An 18,990-nucleotide genomic window follows, 5' to 3' on the forward strand; every position below is an offset into this window, starting at 1 on the left:
TTTTGGGATGATGGACACATTCTACTCTTGACTGCTGGTGGATATGCCTGTATACTACTTCATAATATATTGATTTGAATGCTTAAAGTGGATGAACTTTATTGTATGAAATTATACCTGAACAAAGATGATCAAAACCAAAATAAAGAATCAGAAAAGCTAAATATTATATTCCTTCATTCCAACCACAATATGAAAAGAGCTTACGACCTTTCTAGGATGTTGTACAATTACTACATGCAAAGCATTAACCATGGGAGAATATTTACAGCTATTGTCCAACGCATATTCAACTATTCTATAATTCATCACATCATAACTTTGAAGAGCCATCCTTTATCCTGTTTATCCAACTCTTGTGTAAGCAGCCCAAGTAATATATTTCTTCATAAAGATTTCTCTGACTACTCCACAAGACCCTAATCTCTTCCTGAAATGTCCCAGATGGAGAAATAACAGCTCAAGGAAGTGAAATTACTTGCCAATGTCTCCTAGTAATGAGGTCATGGAATCAGATTTTGGATCCTGATCTAAGATTTTTTTTTTTTTTTTTTTTTTTTTTATGACAGAGAGAGGGGGGTAGGGGGCAGAGACACAGGCAGAGGGAGAAGCAGGATCCATGCAGGGAGCCTGACATGGGACTCAATCCCAGGTCTCCAGGATCACACCCTAGGCTGAAGGTGGCACCAAACCACTGGGCCACCGGGGCTGCCTGGATCCTGATCTAACTAAAGAGTGTGCATGCCTTCTCACTCCACAATTCCTAACCTGGAATTCCTGTTATCTGCAGTGAATGGACAGAGAACAAAACTGTTAAGTTATCCATCTGGGGACAGACAGGTCACTGGTTCCTTCAAGAGTGTGTCAGATACTTGCAGCCAGGTGCCTGGTTTTGAAGCCGATCTGTAACAGTTAGAATCATATGTTACTTAGTTATTATTTTTGTTGTTGTTGTTACTTAGTTATTTAAATCACAGTCTGAAGTTGGCTTAGCGAGGGCACAGGGAGTTTAGATAGTCAGATTCCCATTGGATCACTCTGAAAAGTGGTATGGATCTGCTCGTAAGAAAGCTGCAAGCATATATAAAGCTGGGAAGTATGAAATCCAAACTGTGAGAAAATTAATGGTCTGAACGAAAATAAGGGATCAAGCACGACTCCTCCTTTCCTGTTTGAGCGCTACAAACTCCCCATCATCCCACTTCGTCAAGGCCTGTCTATGTGAATGGTCAACTGTGTGATTTCAGGGAATTTTTACTGGATGCTTATCTTTTAAATTTAACAGAGAGCAGCTCTTAAACATCCGAGCTGAATTAGAATAATGTTTATATATGATCATCTATAGTACTTTCTATTTAGGATGCTGTATTCGTCAATTATTCTGAGAAAAATAACCAAAAAACAACTCCTCCTCCCCATTTCAAGCTCCTATAAGCTAATGACACCAAAATTCATAGCTATTCCTCAGACTAGTATACAGATGAGTTTTAGAGGCTCTGTGTCCTTTAAAATCACAATTAAAAAACACTCTCACATGTAGCACTGATATTCATGTTACTCTCAAAATGTTAATGAATCCAAAGGCAAGAATCTTCATTTCATGATAAAAGACTCATTGAGATAGGAATGAGGACACAATGTAAATATAAGACTTTCTGAAAAAAAGTGCGTCATATTCTATACGTGATTTCAGACAAAATGGGCGTAATCTTTCTAGATATAAGTCATTGTGGTTTATACTGATTAATAAAATACAATAAACTACCCAAAGTTTCTTCTGAAACCCAGGCAGTGAGAAGAGAAGGCAAAGGAGAAAACAGAGGAAACAGCTTGGCTAAAATGATATGTAAAAGACAAACCCTGATAACTCAAGGTAAAGAGTTTAGACTGTATCCAAGAGACAAAACAGAACTTCCCCTCCTCCCTGCTAGTCAACACACCTGCTCCCGTGTACACACACACACACACACACACACACACACACACACCTAACCTTTTACACTCCAATGGGATCCTCAGAATTGTTTCTAGTACCCTCATTCTAGATTAACTGTCCATCCTCTGTGCTTTCCTCTTTCACACAACCTATCACACTGGACTAGAATTTTCTCATTATATGCTTTATAATCTATCATATTGTGTACTAATTTCTTCTTTATTTCCATTACTCTAAGTTTTTTTGTGGGTGGGAAACATACATTCACAGTAACTATGAAAATGTCTAACCATAGAAGGTATCCAATAAGCATTTGAATGAATAAATGAATGACAAGTTAAATGCTACATTCCTATTTCTGCCACTGGACTGTTCTTAGGAGAGTCTGTCTCATTCCAAAGCTCTTTTTACTTTATTTTTTGATCAGTTTACCTCAACTTTCTTAATAGAATAAGGTTTACAAATGTTTACGTAGCTTTAAAGGTACTTTTTTTAAAGAATGAGATCAACTCTTTTTCCCATACAGTCAGATTACTTTCATGTGGCATTGATTTTGTAATTCTGGTTGGTTTCTACACATCGCCCACTCTCTTCTTGACACCATCACTTCTTCAACATCTTATCATAATTAGTGTGACCTAATTAGAATTAGTGTAATTCTCTTATAAGAACCTATAAAAATGTTTCTTGATTCATTTTTCAGGGTCAGACAGCTATCAATTCTGTATATCAGAAAAAGTCCATATAGTCAAAATTTGATATATTAAGATTCCATTTTATAAAGACCAGAGATATGCAAAATTAACAAAACATGTATTGGGTCAGCAGCAGTGTCCTGTGAGGGGAGATGGTGATGGGAGGGAGCATGAGGAGGGCTTCTGCAATGCTGGTAATAGCCTATTTATTGATCTCTGTACCATTTACTCATCTGCTCCCCTTTGTGAAAATTCATTGAGCTCTATCATTATAATTTGTACACTTTTCTATATGCTTGTTCTTAAGATCTCCTACAGTGGAAAAAGTTGGTATTCACTGCCATCATTGATGGCTTTTCTGACCCTGCTTAGAAACTGATGAAAGCATCTTATCACAGATACTCTTTGAGTATCTATTAAAGACACAGAAAGAGGAATCACTGGGTCGGAGCGGAGGGTGGGGGTGGGCAGGGCGCTTAACTCTCCCACAACTTTTACTGTTTACCTGCTACCCACAAATAGCAATCTTTCAATATTCTTTGACGTGAACATTTAACACTTCGCTGATCTACTATAGTGTCAACAAAATTGTCACTAGAAAAACAAAAGAGGGAGTGGTGCCTGGGTGGCTCAGTCGGGGAAGCGTCTGCCTTCAGCTCAGGGCATGATCCCAGAGTCCCTGGAAGAGCTTCAAGTCAGACTCCCTGTTCATCAGGGAATCTGCTTCTCCCTGTACCTCTCCCTGTACTCATGCTCTCTCTCGCGCTCTCGCTCTCTCTCATTTTCTCTCTCACAATAAATTTTTTAAAATGTGTTTCTTATAAAATACAAAAACAAATGAGTCCTCCAATGGCTATCAATGATGGGCAAGAAACAAAATCTGTTCCATAAAATCTTCCTAGAAAATCTTACCCTGCTTCACTTGTACTTTTTTCTTTCTGCATCCTGTGATTATTCTGACTACAAGGCTGTGCTTTACCATCCTGGTTCAGACCAATGGTGGGTTTTATCTACTTTTAAGAAGGCAGGAGGCAGATGTTATGAGGCTATCAGGAGTTTTTAATTATAGATTACTGCCAAAACACTGACATGCAACTTCAGTCAGTATCAGGTTAAAGCTGATAATAATTGGAGGCACTGGCTCCTACATCTAATACCCCACCACAGTACCCTACATTTCTAAAAACAGCTATCTGGGGTTAGGAAAACAGTCAATTAAAAGTATGGGAACAGAGTTGTGGAATCACTATGCTGTACATCTGTAATATCATGTCATTGTAGCTCAGCAATAAAAAATACATATCATATATACTAATCTACATATTATGTTGGAATCAGAAATCAGTGGGGATAGTTCAGATGATTTCGAAAATAATGTTGGAGAAACTAGGTAACCAAATAAATGAAGTTAGACTTTTTTCTCGACTGAAAAAAAGAGGGGAGGGGAGAGGAGGAGAGGAGAGTAGTACAATGTATGGAGTCTTCCTAAAACCTCTTCCTCTTTAATCTCAAGTCCATAATTAAAGCTGAGACTCAAATGTCATTGGCGGTGCCCATCCTACATTTCCCTGACTGGGTCTTCAACCTGCCTCAGTCTGACAGCCAAATTGAGGAACCTGTCAGTCCTCAGGGCTTAGGTTATCTGGTTTATCTAAAATGTGAAGGTCAACCAAAGTCACTCAAAACCTTATGAGAAGAGAGAACAGAATAACTGTAATAAAATACTCATCTATTAACAAATATTTGTGGAGTATCTAATATTCTCACACAATTTTCTAGGCACCAGGGAGCTTATATTCACCTAAAGAAGAAAACTTAGTCACAGTTTCTATTGCTCCAAAGAGTAGAACCAGCAGAGTGGACTCAAGGTAATTCTTTGCTCCTTAAGAAGTAACAGATATTTTTTTTTTCCTCTATTTCTCTCAACTCACTGACATATGTTCAAATCAACACGTATTATTTTCTCAGCAATATAAAATACCTAGGACTTCTTTATGAAAAAACAGATATAGGCATTTTCAGACATTTATGAAGATGGAATAAAGTGGCACAAGATCAGACGTCAAGTCACTGCTGATGCTTGCCACAGCTCTAACCCTCTATAAACCCTCCTCCTCCTCCTGCTCCTCTCTCTTCCGACATCAGTCTTCCTTCCACTCCAAATGTCTTCAGTGGGAGATGATTCTCTACACATTCATGTTTTATTGCATAATTATAAGGTATTACAATGTAGATATGGACTTTAAATAAACAAATACAACAAGCCAAGCAGATCCGCCAATCATACTTGGCTTTTAAAAACTTCTATCTTTTTCCTTTTTCATTGTCTGGCTTTTCTGTTAAAAATGCAACTAATAGGAACCATGTTTAGTCACCTATATCCAATTAGCGTAACTGGTTACAGTTTGTATTTAATGAGGTTTACTCCAAGGATTTAATTCCCACATGAGGCAGTTAGTATATTCATCACCATTTAGACACTCTATCCAGGCCAGCCATGTCCCTAAGTGTCAGAGTATGAATCACGGCACACACATTACTACAACGAGAGAAGGAATGGAAAGTACATTTTCTTTGAACATCTTTGTATACAGTCAAACGATTCTCAGATAAAGCATATAGATCTTTTGGAAGACTTCCATAAGATTACTTGTAAGTCTGTTAAGAATATTAGAAATGTTATTTTGAAATTTAGGCAAAAATGATGGTATTCACTCCACAAACTTCATAATCTGCTTTGCTTTCTAATGTGAATAAAAGCATCGTGTGTTATCTTATTAGCGTCCAGCCCAATCCAGTAAGAGGAATCAGTATAGAAATCTGTATTTTTTTTCACAAGCATTTTAGATGGTTTTTATGGTCACAGCACAATTAGGAAGCACTGTGTTAATATCTGTTCACAGCTCTGGTTCATATAAATATGTTCATGAGCTACACCTACCATGAGAAAAATAGTACTCAGTACTAGGTTTCTTGCCAGTAAGCCAGCTATAGGCATGAAACGCAATACCCAATTCATAATCTTGGCCTCATGGGCATCATGCTCTTCCCTGAACTGACCCGGGCACTGTTTAGAGTATTTTTCATACACTGTCCATGTCAGGTCTTAGAGAATATGGTCAGAGGAAACCATAAAGTTAAAAAATAAAGAACCATAAAATGTTAAGAATTTAAACTAGGCTGTCACTATTGCCATACTCTTTGATAATTCATCCAGTCCCTAGACATTAGCATTCCCAGTCTCAAAGGAAACATGTTCTCCTCCTATAAGCAACCGGCTGCTTTCAAAAAGCAGCTCCAATATTAGAAGCCTGAAGTTAAAAATTCTGATGCCATAAAGTTGTATTTTACATCATTTCAAACTACATATATTTAATTCACACCTGTGGTATGTTGAATCATAATATTTTTATTTTATTTTTTTGCAGCAAGGAAGTGATTTCTCAAACTATAAACATTTCAGTACATTTAATAACACATATGATAGAAGTGGAACTAAATTTCACAGCTAGTCTACTTATACCTAGACTGTAAATTCTTATGTTTGCCAAGAGGCTGAACTATAAACATGTTGGCAATGAGCTGGATTTAAATTTACTCTCATCAAACGTATTCTCTTGTCTAAAAATAGCTCACCATGCAAAGATAAGAAAAACCGACAGCACAGACAACAAATCATTAAGAAATAAGTCATTTATCTCCTAAAATATATGTGTGTGCATAACTCAAAAGTAACTAAGTTAAATTATACTCAGCTTTACTCAATACTATTACAAAAATCTCACGTCTGCCATAGGATGTATCATTTGTTTATATGAGGTTGGTTTTTATTCATTTAAACTGAGTTTTAGTGATGCCTGGGTGGCTCAGCGGTTAAGCATCTAGCTTCGGCCCAGGGCGTGATGGAGTCTCGGGATCGAGTCCTTGTATGGAGCCTGCTTCTGTCTCTCTCTGCCTGTGTCTCTGCTCTCTCTCTCTCTCTGTCTCTCATGGATAAATAAAATAAAATCTTAAAAAAAATAAAAATAAAAAAATAAACTGAGTTTTATTTTAGTCAACGTTCAAAGCCCTTACAGATTTTGAAATTTGATAATGCTACTTAATGAAATTTCTGAAGTAGCAGAGACAATGGGTTTTATTTACTTATTTACTAAAAATTCTTAAGTCAAATTTAATTAGCCAACATATAGTACATCATTAGTTTCAGATGTAGAGTTCAGTAATTCGTCAGTTGCGTATAACATCCAGGGCTCATCACATCAAGTGCCCTCCTTCACGCCCATCACCCAGTGACCCCAATCCCCCACCTACCTCCCCTCCAATAACCCTCAGTTTGTTTCCTAGAGTTAAGAGTCTCTCATGCTTTGTCTTCCTCTCTAATTTCTCCCCATTCAGTTTTCCATCCTTTCCCCTATGATCCTCTGTGCTGTTTCTTACATTCCACTTATGAGTGAAACCATAGGATAACTGTCTTTATCTGTTTGACTAGAATGAGGAGTTTTTAAATAAGAATATGATTGGCCTAGTTTTTCTCAGAGACATACTCAAAACAGAGAAATAATACAACATGGTGGAGCAGCTCTCTCAGTGAGGTGGTTTTCTGTTAATTTTGAAGCAACGTTAAGGAGGAACATTCATCAAGGAGAGAATAAAACAAACTGAAGAACAGAATTAGTGGTGTTTTGGACACAGACTAAAAGAAAGCATACCTTTCCCTCTCTCCTTCCATGGTATCATATAAGCGGTTGGCACCTCCATCAGCACAGGCTCTTAAAAGAGCTTCAAATAGAAAAAAAAAAAAAACATTTCAATATAAGCAGCTTAGAGCAGTACCTCACAAATGATAAACATTAAAAAGCAGGCACTCAGACACACACATCACGCTTTCTCCTCTTTGGATCTTTTCACATTCAGCCAGTGACCACTGCAATAGAAGTGATCCTACACAGCACACACCCAAGTAATTCAGAATCACCTAAGAGAGCATGTATTTCCTTTTTGTATCTTTTTGGATTCCTCTTACTAAATAAAAGAGGAAGAGTGTATAGTGTGTCTTCAATATCTCTTGAAGCTAGTTTTTTTTTCTTCTTTACGAAAGAAGAGAGGCCTCATGCTCAGTAAGAGACAATGGGACATGGTTATCACGTTTTGTCCTTCATTAATTTTTACAGATATGTTCTATTTATGGCAGGTATAAGTTTTCATATTTTGTTCTGATATAAAAAGTTTCTTTAAAAAATAAAATTATAGATATAAGATTGTTAAGACTTTTTAAGATTAAGTAACCATCTAAATAATGTGTGAACACTATTAACTGTCAGGTTGCACAAAATTAAAATTTGGGAAATACTAAGATATTCGTGTAAGACTGGCTGTCTCCCCAACTGAGACTTTTAGGTCTTGCTTTCACTCTGGAATTTGATGCTGCTGATCAACTGTTCTTCAAATTCTCTTAATCCACAGATTACTATTTTGTTATTGTTGTTATTTTTTTAATTTCAGAATACCAGAACACATTAAACATTCAATATACGTCAGTCCTCTTCCTCGATTTTTGTTAGAATGAATATAAATCTAAAAAAGCCTGTGTTCCTGGACAAAAAAAAAAAAAAAGAAAAAAAGAAAAAGCCTAAGTTACATAAACAGTGCATGACAAAAATAAGAATTTTTACAAAGATATTTACTAATTACCTACAAGACACATTTCCTTAGGAGGAATGGCACCCACATTCACATGAAGCCACAAATATAACTTGCAGAAGATCACAGAATATTCTGCACATTTCCTAAATATCAAAACCTTAAAGCTCAAAACCATCAAAAGGCAAAATGGGTCTCACATATAAAATATGGGCATGGAACTGAATACGGAGATAGAAAGACTGATACATAGAAACAGATGGTAAACTATCAGCAATTTAAGTATATAAAACAATATTCTGTGAACAAAATGAACAATATAGGACATCTTTTTATATAAGAATCAGTTCACCCAAGTAATAGGAAAACCTAAGAAATAGTTTTTAGTGGCTATGGATTATTGAATAGAATGAGTTGTCAACTTCACAGTATAGTCTTCCACAAAGATCTGACGAAATTCAACATTTATACCTATTATGTTCCAGGCCCTAAACACAAGAGCAAAATTACACACAGATCTAATACCCTGGTCTTACGACTGAGCAGGAGAGAGACCAAAGTCTGATGTGCTGCAGACTCTGATCACCACAATAATAAAAGCAACAAAATATAACAAGGAAGTGAGACATGAATTTCAGTGGCAAATCTGTAAAACTGCTTATCAATAAATCCAGTTCAGGTAAGATTAGCGTTACTTTCATATTACCGAAACTTTCTCTAATGTCTATTCCTTCTTATGCCTAAATTTAAATTGATATTTTTAGAGCAGCTTATGAAAAGAGAAATATTTAGATCATAGGAAGCAAATCTGTCCACATCTATTACTGTTTTAAATGGCAAAGGATGCTAAAATAACCATGAGGAAATCTGCAGACTTTTCTCTCATTACCTTTAAGTTGAGAGTAGGGCTACAATCTCCCTGAAAGGAGAAACAAGTTCCTATCTGTTCCTAAAACTATTTGTTTTCAACACAGTCTGACCAAAAAAAAAAAAAAAAAATGTATTCTACCCTCTTTAAATTTTAGTAATAAAATATTGCATCTAGTTTGAAATACTTTCCATATATGTAGATAAAATTATGTTTGAATGGTAGAGTATTTCAAACATAAATAATGATGGCATGAATTCATTGATAGCACCTAGAAAAATGAGTTACAAATATTACTGTTAATGAAAGCGGCAAACTAAAAGAACCAAAGGTAGAAGTAATTTTACATAAAATGTTTTTTATAAGTTATAATGGATCATCCTCAAAAATCTATTCACTTCACCATTTAAATTGTATCTTGTAAAATTTTCATTGGCTTATACAGCAAAAGTTTTGCATATCTGTCAAATATTACAATGTCAATGGTTGAGCAATTAGGCTGATAATATACATTAAAATCATTAACTTTATATATTGGTACTACCAGTAAGTATATCAAATGCATCTGTAACTAACAACTTTTTTTAAACTGGCATAATGTAATCTAATGTTACTGACAGATAATGAAGAGCTCCATTCAAAATCAGAGGTTAATTGGCTATTTTCTTAATTTCTGTTGAATAAAGTTGGACAGAAATAATTTGACTTTCTCAACAGTAGACTATTAAATTAGTTGCAAGTATTAAAATGAAAAAGTAAATAAAATTTAAAAGCACTTTTCAGTTTAATTCAGAGAAAACAGTTATCGAAGATTTCAATTCTAATCTAGGTCACTTATTAGTCCTATGACTTTGGCAATCCAAAACCCGCTGATCCCAATGTATAATAAAAATTATTATATATTTTGCCAGATTCACAGAATTTTTCAAGGACTACAGGAAGACCACACAGACAAAGCTAGAAGGAAGTACCATGGGAAATATTTTCTTATATGCTGTTGATGACACTTAAATTTGAGGGACAGTTTGCAGATTAATTAATGCAAATAAAAATTTAAATGTGCATCTCTCTGACCCAAAATTTCTATGTAGTCTTTATAAACATGTGCCCTAATTCACAAGGGCACATGTACAAGGATGTTCATTGTGATAATATGTATAATCATGAAAAACTACTAGCAAACTTAATTGGTCACCAGCTGAGTATTGGCAAAATATCATAACCATAGTAGGGAACCATAAAAAAAGAGGGTAGCTCTTACATGCATTTGTATGTTATCATTTATCAGATATATTGTTATGTAACACTTTTTTTTAAAGATTTTATTTATTCATAAGAGACAGAGAGACACAGGCTGAGGTAGAAGCAAGCTCCCTGTGGGGAGGGTCTCTTGCAATAGCAATTCAGAGAACCTATAGGAGTATAGTAAATCCAAGAAAACTTAAGAATTGGGCAAAAGTTACTTTATCAAGAATGCATATCAAGTAATTAGTAATTAGCACTGATGAGATGCACTTGTGCTGCAGAACAGAGGGATGCTACAACACAGTCCTGAGGATGCTCATAACTAACATAAGATAAGTCCCAAGAATCAATGGCTTTTGTGGCCATTTGCATCCTAAACTGGAATGACTGGAACATTTCAAAGTCACTCCTGGGATATGACTAGACCTTTACTATTTTTGTATCAAACAAGTTTTATTTTCTGTCTTGTACCCTTCCTTAAAGCTAAGTAAACTTAGTGCCGAGTAAAGCCTATCATGTCTTTTGAGTTTGTTAATCCAAACCCAAGACCACTTCTGTATTCCACACACCCAACTCCTTAACAGTGCTTATTGTGAGGAATGGGCATGGGGTCATGGAGAAGACATTTTTTTTCACTCTTTAAATGCTGTGCTGTTAAAAATATTTGTACAAGAAATTTGAATTACGTTATAATTATAATTTGAAATTCAACAGTAATAACTAAAAAGGGGAAATACACGTAACAATTCCAGATTTAATCCCATTTTTGGAAGGAATTAACTGCTTTGTCAGACTTTGTCAGGACTGAAGATGCCTGCGGTTAATCTAGACAAAAGGGAAGATCCAGAATCTTATTTAGAAGAAGTCTTACAGTATCCCTAGAGAGCTAAATAATTCCAATTACTCAAATCTTGTTTATTCCCTAGTATCCCAAAGATTCAATTAGTCCTTGTGTACCTGAAATCAATCTCATCTGTCAATTACTGGATTGAGAGAGGATTCTTTCCTGGCCTGAAGCAGTAAACCACTCCATCCCCAACTTCTACCCCCATAACAGCTGTAGCATCCATATAAGTTAGTCCAATTATGGGGGAGGCAAAGTAGTTCCCTTCTGGATGAGACTCAGAAACAGTTCACTGACAAAGACACACCAAGAAGGAAATGATAATCAATGACAAACATGTGAGTCCATACACAACTACACAGATGCCAATGGAAGGTTAACTATCAAACACTACAGAGAACTGTGTTGTTTTTATTATGGTAAGAACACTTAACATGAAACCTACACTCTTAAGAGCTTAACTAAACAATGCAGTATTGTCAATGATAGGTGCTGTATTGTAGAACAGATCTCTAGAACTGAATACCAACTCCCCATTTGCTCCTTCCCTCAACCCCAGGCAACCACTATTCTATTTTTTTGTTTTTAAGATTTATTTATTTATTTATTTATTTATTTATTTATTTATTTATTTATTTATTTAGAGAGACAGACAGACAGACAGACAGAGGGAGAAGCAGGCTCCATACAGGGAGTCCGACGTGGGACTCGATTCCAGGTCTCACAGGATCACACCCCGAGCTGCAGGCAGTGCTAAACCGCTGCGCCACCAGGGCTCCCCGGCAACCACTATTCTAGTCTCTGCTTCCAGGTTTGACTATTCTAGCTACCTCATATACAGGGAACCAGGCAGTATTTTTCCTTTTGTGCCTGGCTTCTTTCACTTAGCTTAATGTCCTCCAGGTTATTCCATGTTTTCACATATTGCAAGATTTTCTTCCTTTTATTTTTTGTTTTGGGGTGGGGGATCCTCTTCACCCATTTCTCCCATCCCAGTTCCACTGTCTCTAGCAACCACCAATTTGTTCTCTTTATAGCTGCTATTGTTGTTATTTTTTTTTTTTTGGAAGATATTTGGTCTACAAACATTTTTTCCCATTCTGTAGGTTGTATTTTCACTCTGTTATTTCCTCTGTTGTACAAAAACTTTCTGGTTTGATGTAATCTCTATTACCTAATTTAGCTTTTGTTGCTTATGATTTCATATCCATGAAATCACCACCAAAACTAATGTCATGAAGTTTTCCCCCTATATTTTCTTCTGGAAGTTTTGTAGTTCTGGGTTTTACATTTATTTTACATTGAAGAAAAGTGTTTTTAACCCATTTTCATCATTAGAGACAATACTTAGCAATAATTCACGTTTCATACTTAAATCAGCCAAGAGGCTTTAAATCAATGAATTCTTCCAGAATTATCTCTTGCTTAACAAACATTTACCTACAGTCATTCTCTTCCTGTGTTAAAAACTCAACCATATAATGAAGCCTAATAAGAAAGAGGTTCTATGTAAGAATTCATGAAAGTTTTCTTTAATGAACTATTATATTTAAGCAAATTTGGTATTTCTTTTTTTTTCCCCCCCCTTGGGTCACTCTATGCATTTTATTGGCTACAGGGGAGGGGCCACCTCCATGTCACCAGAGGTGCTCACAATTCCTTTAGCCACTCCAGGCTGGGGCCCTGGGAGTCCTGGAGCACATCGGGCATGTTCCCATCATCTTGGAGAGGCACTGGATAGTTGTAGGGCATGGCCTGGTTGATCATGGTGGCGTACTTGGTGAAGGGACTGAGGGTGAGCAGAATCACAGCGAGGCCCCCAATGGTGAAGGACGCAACCAGCACCGGCTCTTTGGCCCAGACATCCTTGAGGAAGGCGGCGTGTCTCTTGGCTATCTTGGTCTCTAAATTTGGTATTTCTTAAACACTTCATAAAGAAATAGAACATCTATGTAGGATATTTCTGTTTTTTAAAAGAAAAGTTATAGGATCTTCCTTGGAGATCTTCCATAAGTGGGAATGTTTAATATATTGATCAGTGATAAAAGGGAAAAAAAACATGTAAGATAAAATTGTAAAATAATATGTAAAATAATACAGGTATTGATTCTTACATTTATATAATTATAAGCATAAGATATTGGTTACAGTGATACTTTTACAGCAGAGGGCAGGGTTAGGAAAATGATATATTTTCACAGTCTTGGTCATAAGTAACATTAAATCTACACCCAAATCCAGATTTGGCATATAGCCCAATCTATGCCATTACAATCTCCTCTGTGATCCTGCCAAAAATAATGACACCACAAGAGACTTACCACATTCTCTTTTCTACTGTCCTGCAACCAGTGACTCAGACCTGAAATTGAGAAGCCTGGATCTGTGATCTATCATATCGACACAGAGAATAAAGTCAATACAGTAGAGGTAAAGCAATCAGGGCATGAGCACTGTTTGGGTCTCATACCAAAGGCAAGGGCTAGGCATTAGCCCTTTCAATTATATAAGCTATAAACTCCTTGTTTGAGCTTAGGCCAATTTGAGCTGGGTTCTCCAGCATTTGAAACAGAAAGTGCCCTAGGGACACCTGGCTGGCTCAGTGGTTGAATGTCTGCCTTTGGCTCAAGCCTGCTTCTCCCTCTGCTTCTGTGTCTCTCATGAATGAAAAAAAAAAAAAAAAAGTAACAGGAAGAGCCCTAATATATAAATGTTAATTTCTATTTCAAAGACACCAAATCTTTTATCATTCAGAGATAATACCTTATTGTATCTCAAATCTGTGACTGGCCAAGCCCTGGAGAAGAACTGCATATTTCTGTAGAGAGTATATACTAATAATTGGCAGAGTATCACCAGCAAAGCCTTGTTCATGGTCCAAATCTGTCAGCTTGAGGACATGGTTAACCATGGACATGGCTAACAGAGATAGATAAGCATGCTTTTCCTATCAAGACATTATTTCATGTGCAAACGCTTTCATTCAGAGGATTTCATGAAAATAACGTATTCTCTATGTGACATAGCAACAATTACTTTGCTCATAGGAGTACTGAAATGTGTAATTATTTGCTGTTTACATAACAGTTTTATTTTATTTTATTTTATTTGGTACATAACAGTTTTAGATAAAAGTTTTATTCATAATATATTTATGTATAATTATTTAAAAGCTCACATTTGTAATATCCTACAAAGTAGGTAGCACACTCTTTAAATTTTAATCTAGTCAGTAACACAGAATTTTCCATATTTCAAATAAAAAGAAGTGGTTTATATAGAGCATCTATATACACAGTGCTGTGCTAGTCCTAATAATCTGGCTCATGCCATATAACGAAGATTTTCTTTTTATCTATAGGTAAATGTTGCAGTGTAAATTCTCTCTGCCACCTTTCTATCTCTTCCCCTCCTAGTTATGCACCACAAAGATAAAGTATGACATTTAGCTATCCTTGATGGAATTTATAAAGTCTAAAATCAGGTACCTCTTTAACACAGAGTGATACCAAATACTTCATTACTAAATATCTTAAAAACAGCCAAGAGTGGGACACACCTGGGTGACTCAGTGGTTGAATATCTCCCTTTGGCTCAGGTCATGATGCCAGGGCCCAGGGATTAAGTCCCACATCAGGCTCCTCACAGGGAGCCTGCTTCTCTCTCTTCCTATGCCTCTGCCTCTCTCTGTGTCTCTCATGATAAATAAATAAAATCTTAAAAACAAAAAAATAATAAAACAGCCAAGGGTCTGTTTATCCTAACTAGCATAGGGAACATTTTTTAAAAAGATGAGTAAAGCTCATAATGGGTAAAAACTGCAAATAGTTAAGCAGCACGGAAAAAGATGGTCCTATATATGTGAAGCCAGCACATGTATGTTTGTCTAAATGTGAGTTGTTAAAAACAAGGCTGAGGGATGCCTGGGTGGTTCAGTGGTTGAGTGTCTGCCTTAGGCTCAGGTTGTGATCCCAAGGTGCTGAGATCAAGTCCTGCATCAGGCTCCCTACAGGGAGCCTGCTTCTTCCACTGCCTGTGTGTGTCTCTGCCTCTGTGTCTCTCTCTTGAATAAAAAAATAAAATCTTTAAAAAACAAACAAAAAAAAAACACAAAGGCTGAGTATAGTCCGAATTGCTAAATTTTAACTACAGGGTTACGGTGGCAAATATGCATGCTCAATCTACAGTGAGTAAGAAAACATACAATAGACCTTTGCTGGGGTTGTTATAACACAGGGTTGTTCAACACTGACACTATTCACATTTTGGGCTTTTTGTAGTGAGGGGTTTTTTAGTGCATTGTAGAATGTTTCCCAGCATCCCTAGCCCCTACCCAAGTAGAGGCCAGTAGCAGCCCCAAGTTGTGAAGACCAAAGTCATATATCTGCAGACAAGCCAAATGTCCCCACCAGGGCAAAGTCATTCCAGTCAAGATCAAGTGCTCTAACCAGGGGACCACTTATACCTCAGCAGGCTGCCCATAATCCCATAATACCCAGCTCTAAGGCAGACTGTTCATTGTTATTCTCTAAACTTCCAAATTAAAAGCAAGACTATCACCTAGAAACCATGTTCTACCTAACTACCAAAGTCAGGTGAATTAACAAAGCAAGACATTTCCTAACTAAATTGCCTTCATTTCTATTCTGGATGCAAATCTACCATCTTAACCTCCATTGTAGACATTTTGAATAATTCAATAAGACTTTGCAGATAATCTCTACATGGATACTCTGGAAAAACGTCTGGTATGATCCCACACCCTATTTATGCTTCATATTCATTTGACCCTTATTACTAAATTATAGCCGCTATTCACCTTTTGTGAATCCTTTTGACTGTCTTCAGTCCTTTTGACTGTCTTCTGGGAACTGCTGGGTAATTTCCATCAACAACCAAGTCTGATAAGAACCACCACTGCACAGATATCACCCTAGATGGTGAGCATGAAAATCAACAACTTCTATTTGTTCAGTTCATTTCATAATATACAAAGATTGGTAAGGTGGTGGTAACAAAATAAGGAGAAGTGGCAAATCTGTATGAATGAGCAAAAATAACATTTGTAGAACTACTAAGAGTTGAAATAAAAGGTCAACGATGGGGCCTGGTCCACTTAGCAAAAATAAAAGTCTTTAAATAAAAATCACTTTGTTGATGCAAATAGGTAACATTATAGAAGGTAGAGAGATCATCTGCATCCTTTGCCTGTTCCTTTGGTACCAGAATTCCTTCCCCTACTCTTTTTTTCTTATGAATCAGTGTTAACAGATCTCAGAAATTATATGTGAGACATATCAAATGAGAGATTTATTGTTACATGTATCAAAAGTGAAATGTATCAAAATCAGATATTTGCTGTACAAGAAAGTGATAACATTTATCTTATTTTGTAGATAAAAAAAACCTACGGATAATGTCTGTACCTTTGCTAGTATCTCTGATATCTTTATAAAAATATTTTAACACTATTTAGTGAGAGTTTCTAGCAAACAAATCTATTCTCTTAAACAATCATCATTAAAAGTGGTAATAATAGGTTAACTTCATTAATTGGGCCTTACTACAAAATAATTAGAAACAGAAATAATTACATATTATTACTACCAAATAATATAAGAATTTCACATTATAGTCTTACAACTTGACTATGCTCTTTTTCTAAATAAACACAAACAATTATACCCTAATTCTCCTTTCTGCTTAGGGAAAAAAAAAAAAAAGAAAAAGTAGAGGTGGAGGAGCTATTTGAAGGCTATGAGTAGAAAAAAGAACTAGAGATAGTGCTCCTAGTAGAAGACAGAAAGAGGAGGAATCCATGCATTCAGGTTAAAAGCAAGAGGTGACTACCCAAAACCTCCTTAGGCCAAGCATCACCACCACATGAGATGAAGCACAATTAAAAAGCAAAGTGCTTCACGGGGGTGGATAAGTGCTTTATTAACTACCACGTTTCTTAGTTTGTAAGCTATCTCAGGGTACTGTTAGAGATAAAATTCATCTTAATCTTTAAAGCATGATTTATCAAGATATGAAAAGGCTTATTTTTTAAAGTAATTAAACAAAGGCCAGTTGCTTTGGCCTTTAGTCAGATAAGGGCATAGCTGTTAAGAGATAAAGTTGAGAGGTAGTCAAAGACCACATTAAACTCTATTCTATACCATGACCTGCTTAAATATAAAGGGAAGTCATTAAGGGTTTTAAGTTTGAGACTGTTGTACTCTAACTTATATACTAAAGATAGTTCCATGTTGGGAACAAGTTAGAAGGAGACAGGAATGGAAGTAATGGAAATTAGTTAGGAGGGAAGATGGTGGCTTCTACCAAGAGGGCAGCACGTAAGGTAGGGAGAAATGAATGTACCTCAACCCTCAACACACAGTCGGGAGGTGGAAGTGATTGTTGGATGAGAAACTGGATGTGGAGGATAGTGCAAAAGGAACCACAGAATATTGACAAAACACTCCCCAAATGCTTTAATATCCTGCAAAGTCTCAAGGAGCCAATTCCTTCTTCCCCTGTGTACTAATATCTCCTGGCCACCCTCAAGCCTGATGTAGTACCTCACACATGCAGTAAGTGCTTGCTGACCTCAAGAGACATACATCACAGCCAAAATGTCTTTAGGGCACCTGGATAACTCAGTGGTTGAACATCTGCCTTTGGCTCAGGTCGTCATCCCAGGGTTCTGGGATCAAGTCCCACACCAGGCTCCCTCTGCCTCTCTGTGTTTCTCATGAATAAATAAATAAAATCTTAAAAAAAAAAAAAAAGACAAACATATTTGAATGGCTCAGGCTATTCTAGATTTTTAAGGTACTTTCTATCTTAACTCAGGAGGGTACAAAAGGTCCTGTGGGACACTGAGTTTATTAGATATTTTCTATCACGATCTAGATTAAAATTCTAGACTGAAATATAGAACAAAGTTCAGTTATAAAATGCGCTTTTGTACCTGTGTTCATCAAAAGGACACGTCTCCAGGTGTGCATCCTTTTTCAGCAAAGGACTGAAATAATTCATAGGAAGTATACCAAGAAAAATATCCCTAGCATTTTTAATCCTAAATTTTTACTTTCAAAAAAATATAGTACAGACCTAAAGGAAATCCTCTAAATGTGTAGAATGTATCTTATAAGTCTAAAATCATTTAAAACACAGCCAAGAATAGGAGAACATCTCTGTGACCTCCACCTAAAATTGCCAATTGTTTTCACTCAGAACTCTGTGTTACCTAAAGAACTATAGGAGTTTATTTATATTCTCTAGATACCTACCTCTCTAATGCTCAAACCTACTCCCATCCCCTTACCATGATTCTGGATATAAGGGCTTACCTTCACAGTTTTATTTTTTAACTTCCTTTAGCATGCATTTACATCAATGAGCCACATATGATATTATGTGATATGTGTTATTTTTAATTTTTAAAAAAATCATGTTCCAAAACTTTTTATGATTTGACATTGTGTAATAAGGGCTTTCCACTTAGAAATAAAAGTCTAGACTACTAGATTCACTTAACTACTGTACAGAATTTACAAACATGTCAAAAATATCTGATTTATTATAGATGCATGTTTTAACTATTTTTTTAAATGTTGCAATTATCATTTAGATGCCTCTTTGTTCACAAATCAAACATTTTCTCAATGGTATATACCTAATGGATAATTACTGGGTCATAGAATTTGCACATTATTAATTTTACTACACGATACTGAACTATTATCCACAATGACTTTAACAACTTACACCAAGT

The 18,990-nt window shown here is 36.1% G+C and overlaps 1 protein-coding gene, 1 long non-coding RNA gene and 1 pseudogene across 11 annotated transcripts in view; 1 reads left to right on the top strand and 2 right to left on the bottom strand.

Moving 5' to 3' along the window:
- LOC140605305 (uncharacterized) overlaps window positions 1-10,170 on the top strand; it is a 32,224-nt gene extending 22,054 nt beyond the window's left edge. Inside the window, exons 1-4 of one of the 2 annotated variants that reach the window (XR_012008008.1) lie at window positions 1,787-1,873; window positions 4,411-4,499; window positions 8,757-8,950; window positions 10,051-10,170. This is a non-coding gene — a long non-coding RNA (uncharacterized lncRNA). Of the gene's footprint in view, window positions 1-1,786; window positions 1,874-4,410; window positions 4,500-8,756; window positions 8,951-10,050 lie in introns of those variants that run through there. The other variant, XR_012008009.1, reaches the window with a different exon arrangement.
- Window positions 1-18,990, bottom strand: part of TPK1 (thiamin pyrophosphokinase 1) — a 325,666-nt gene that overhangs the window by 200,525 nt on the left and 106,151 nt on the right. For 8 of the 9 annotated variants that reach the window (XM_072777563.1, XM_072777569.1, XM_072777564.1 and 5 more), the window contains exon 3: window positions 7,341-7,410. The exons of the other annotated variant lie outside the window; for it this stretch is intronic. In XM_072777563.1, the coding sequence (XP_072633664.1) occupies window positions 7,341-7,410 (70 nt within the window). The remainder of the gene's footprint in view (window positions 1-7,340; window positions 7,411-18,990) is intronic. 9 annotated transcript variants of the gene reach the window in all.
- On the bottom strand, window positions 12,854-13,148 carry LOC140604466 (NADH dehydrogenase [ubiquinone] 1 alpha subcomplex subunit 3 pseudogene; annotated as a pseudogene).

This window comes from Canis lupus, chromosome 15, assembly GCF_048164855.1.
Source record: "Canis lupus baileyi chromosome 15, mCanLup2.hap1, whole genome shotgun sequence".
In the NCBI taxonomy this organism is placed as follows: domain Eukaryota; kingdom Metazoa; phylum Chordata; class Mammalia; order Carnivora; family Canidae; genus Canis; species Canis lupus.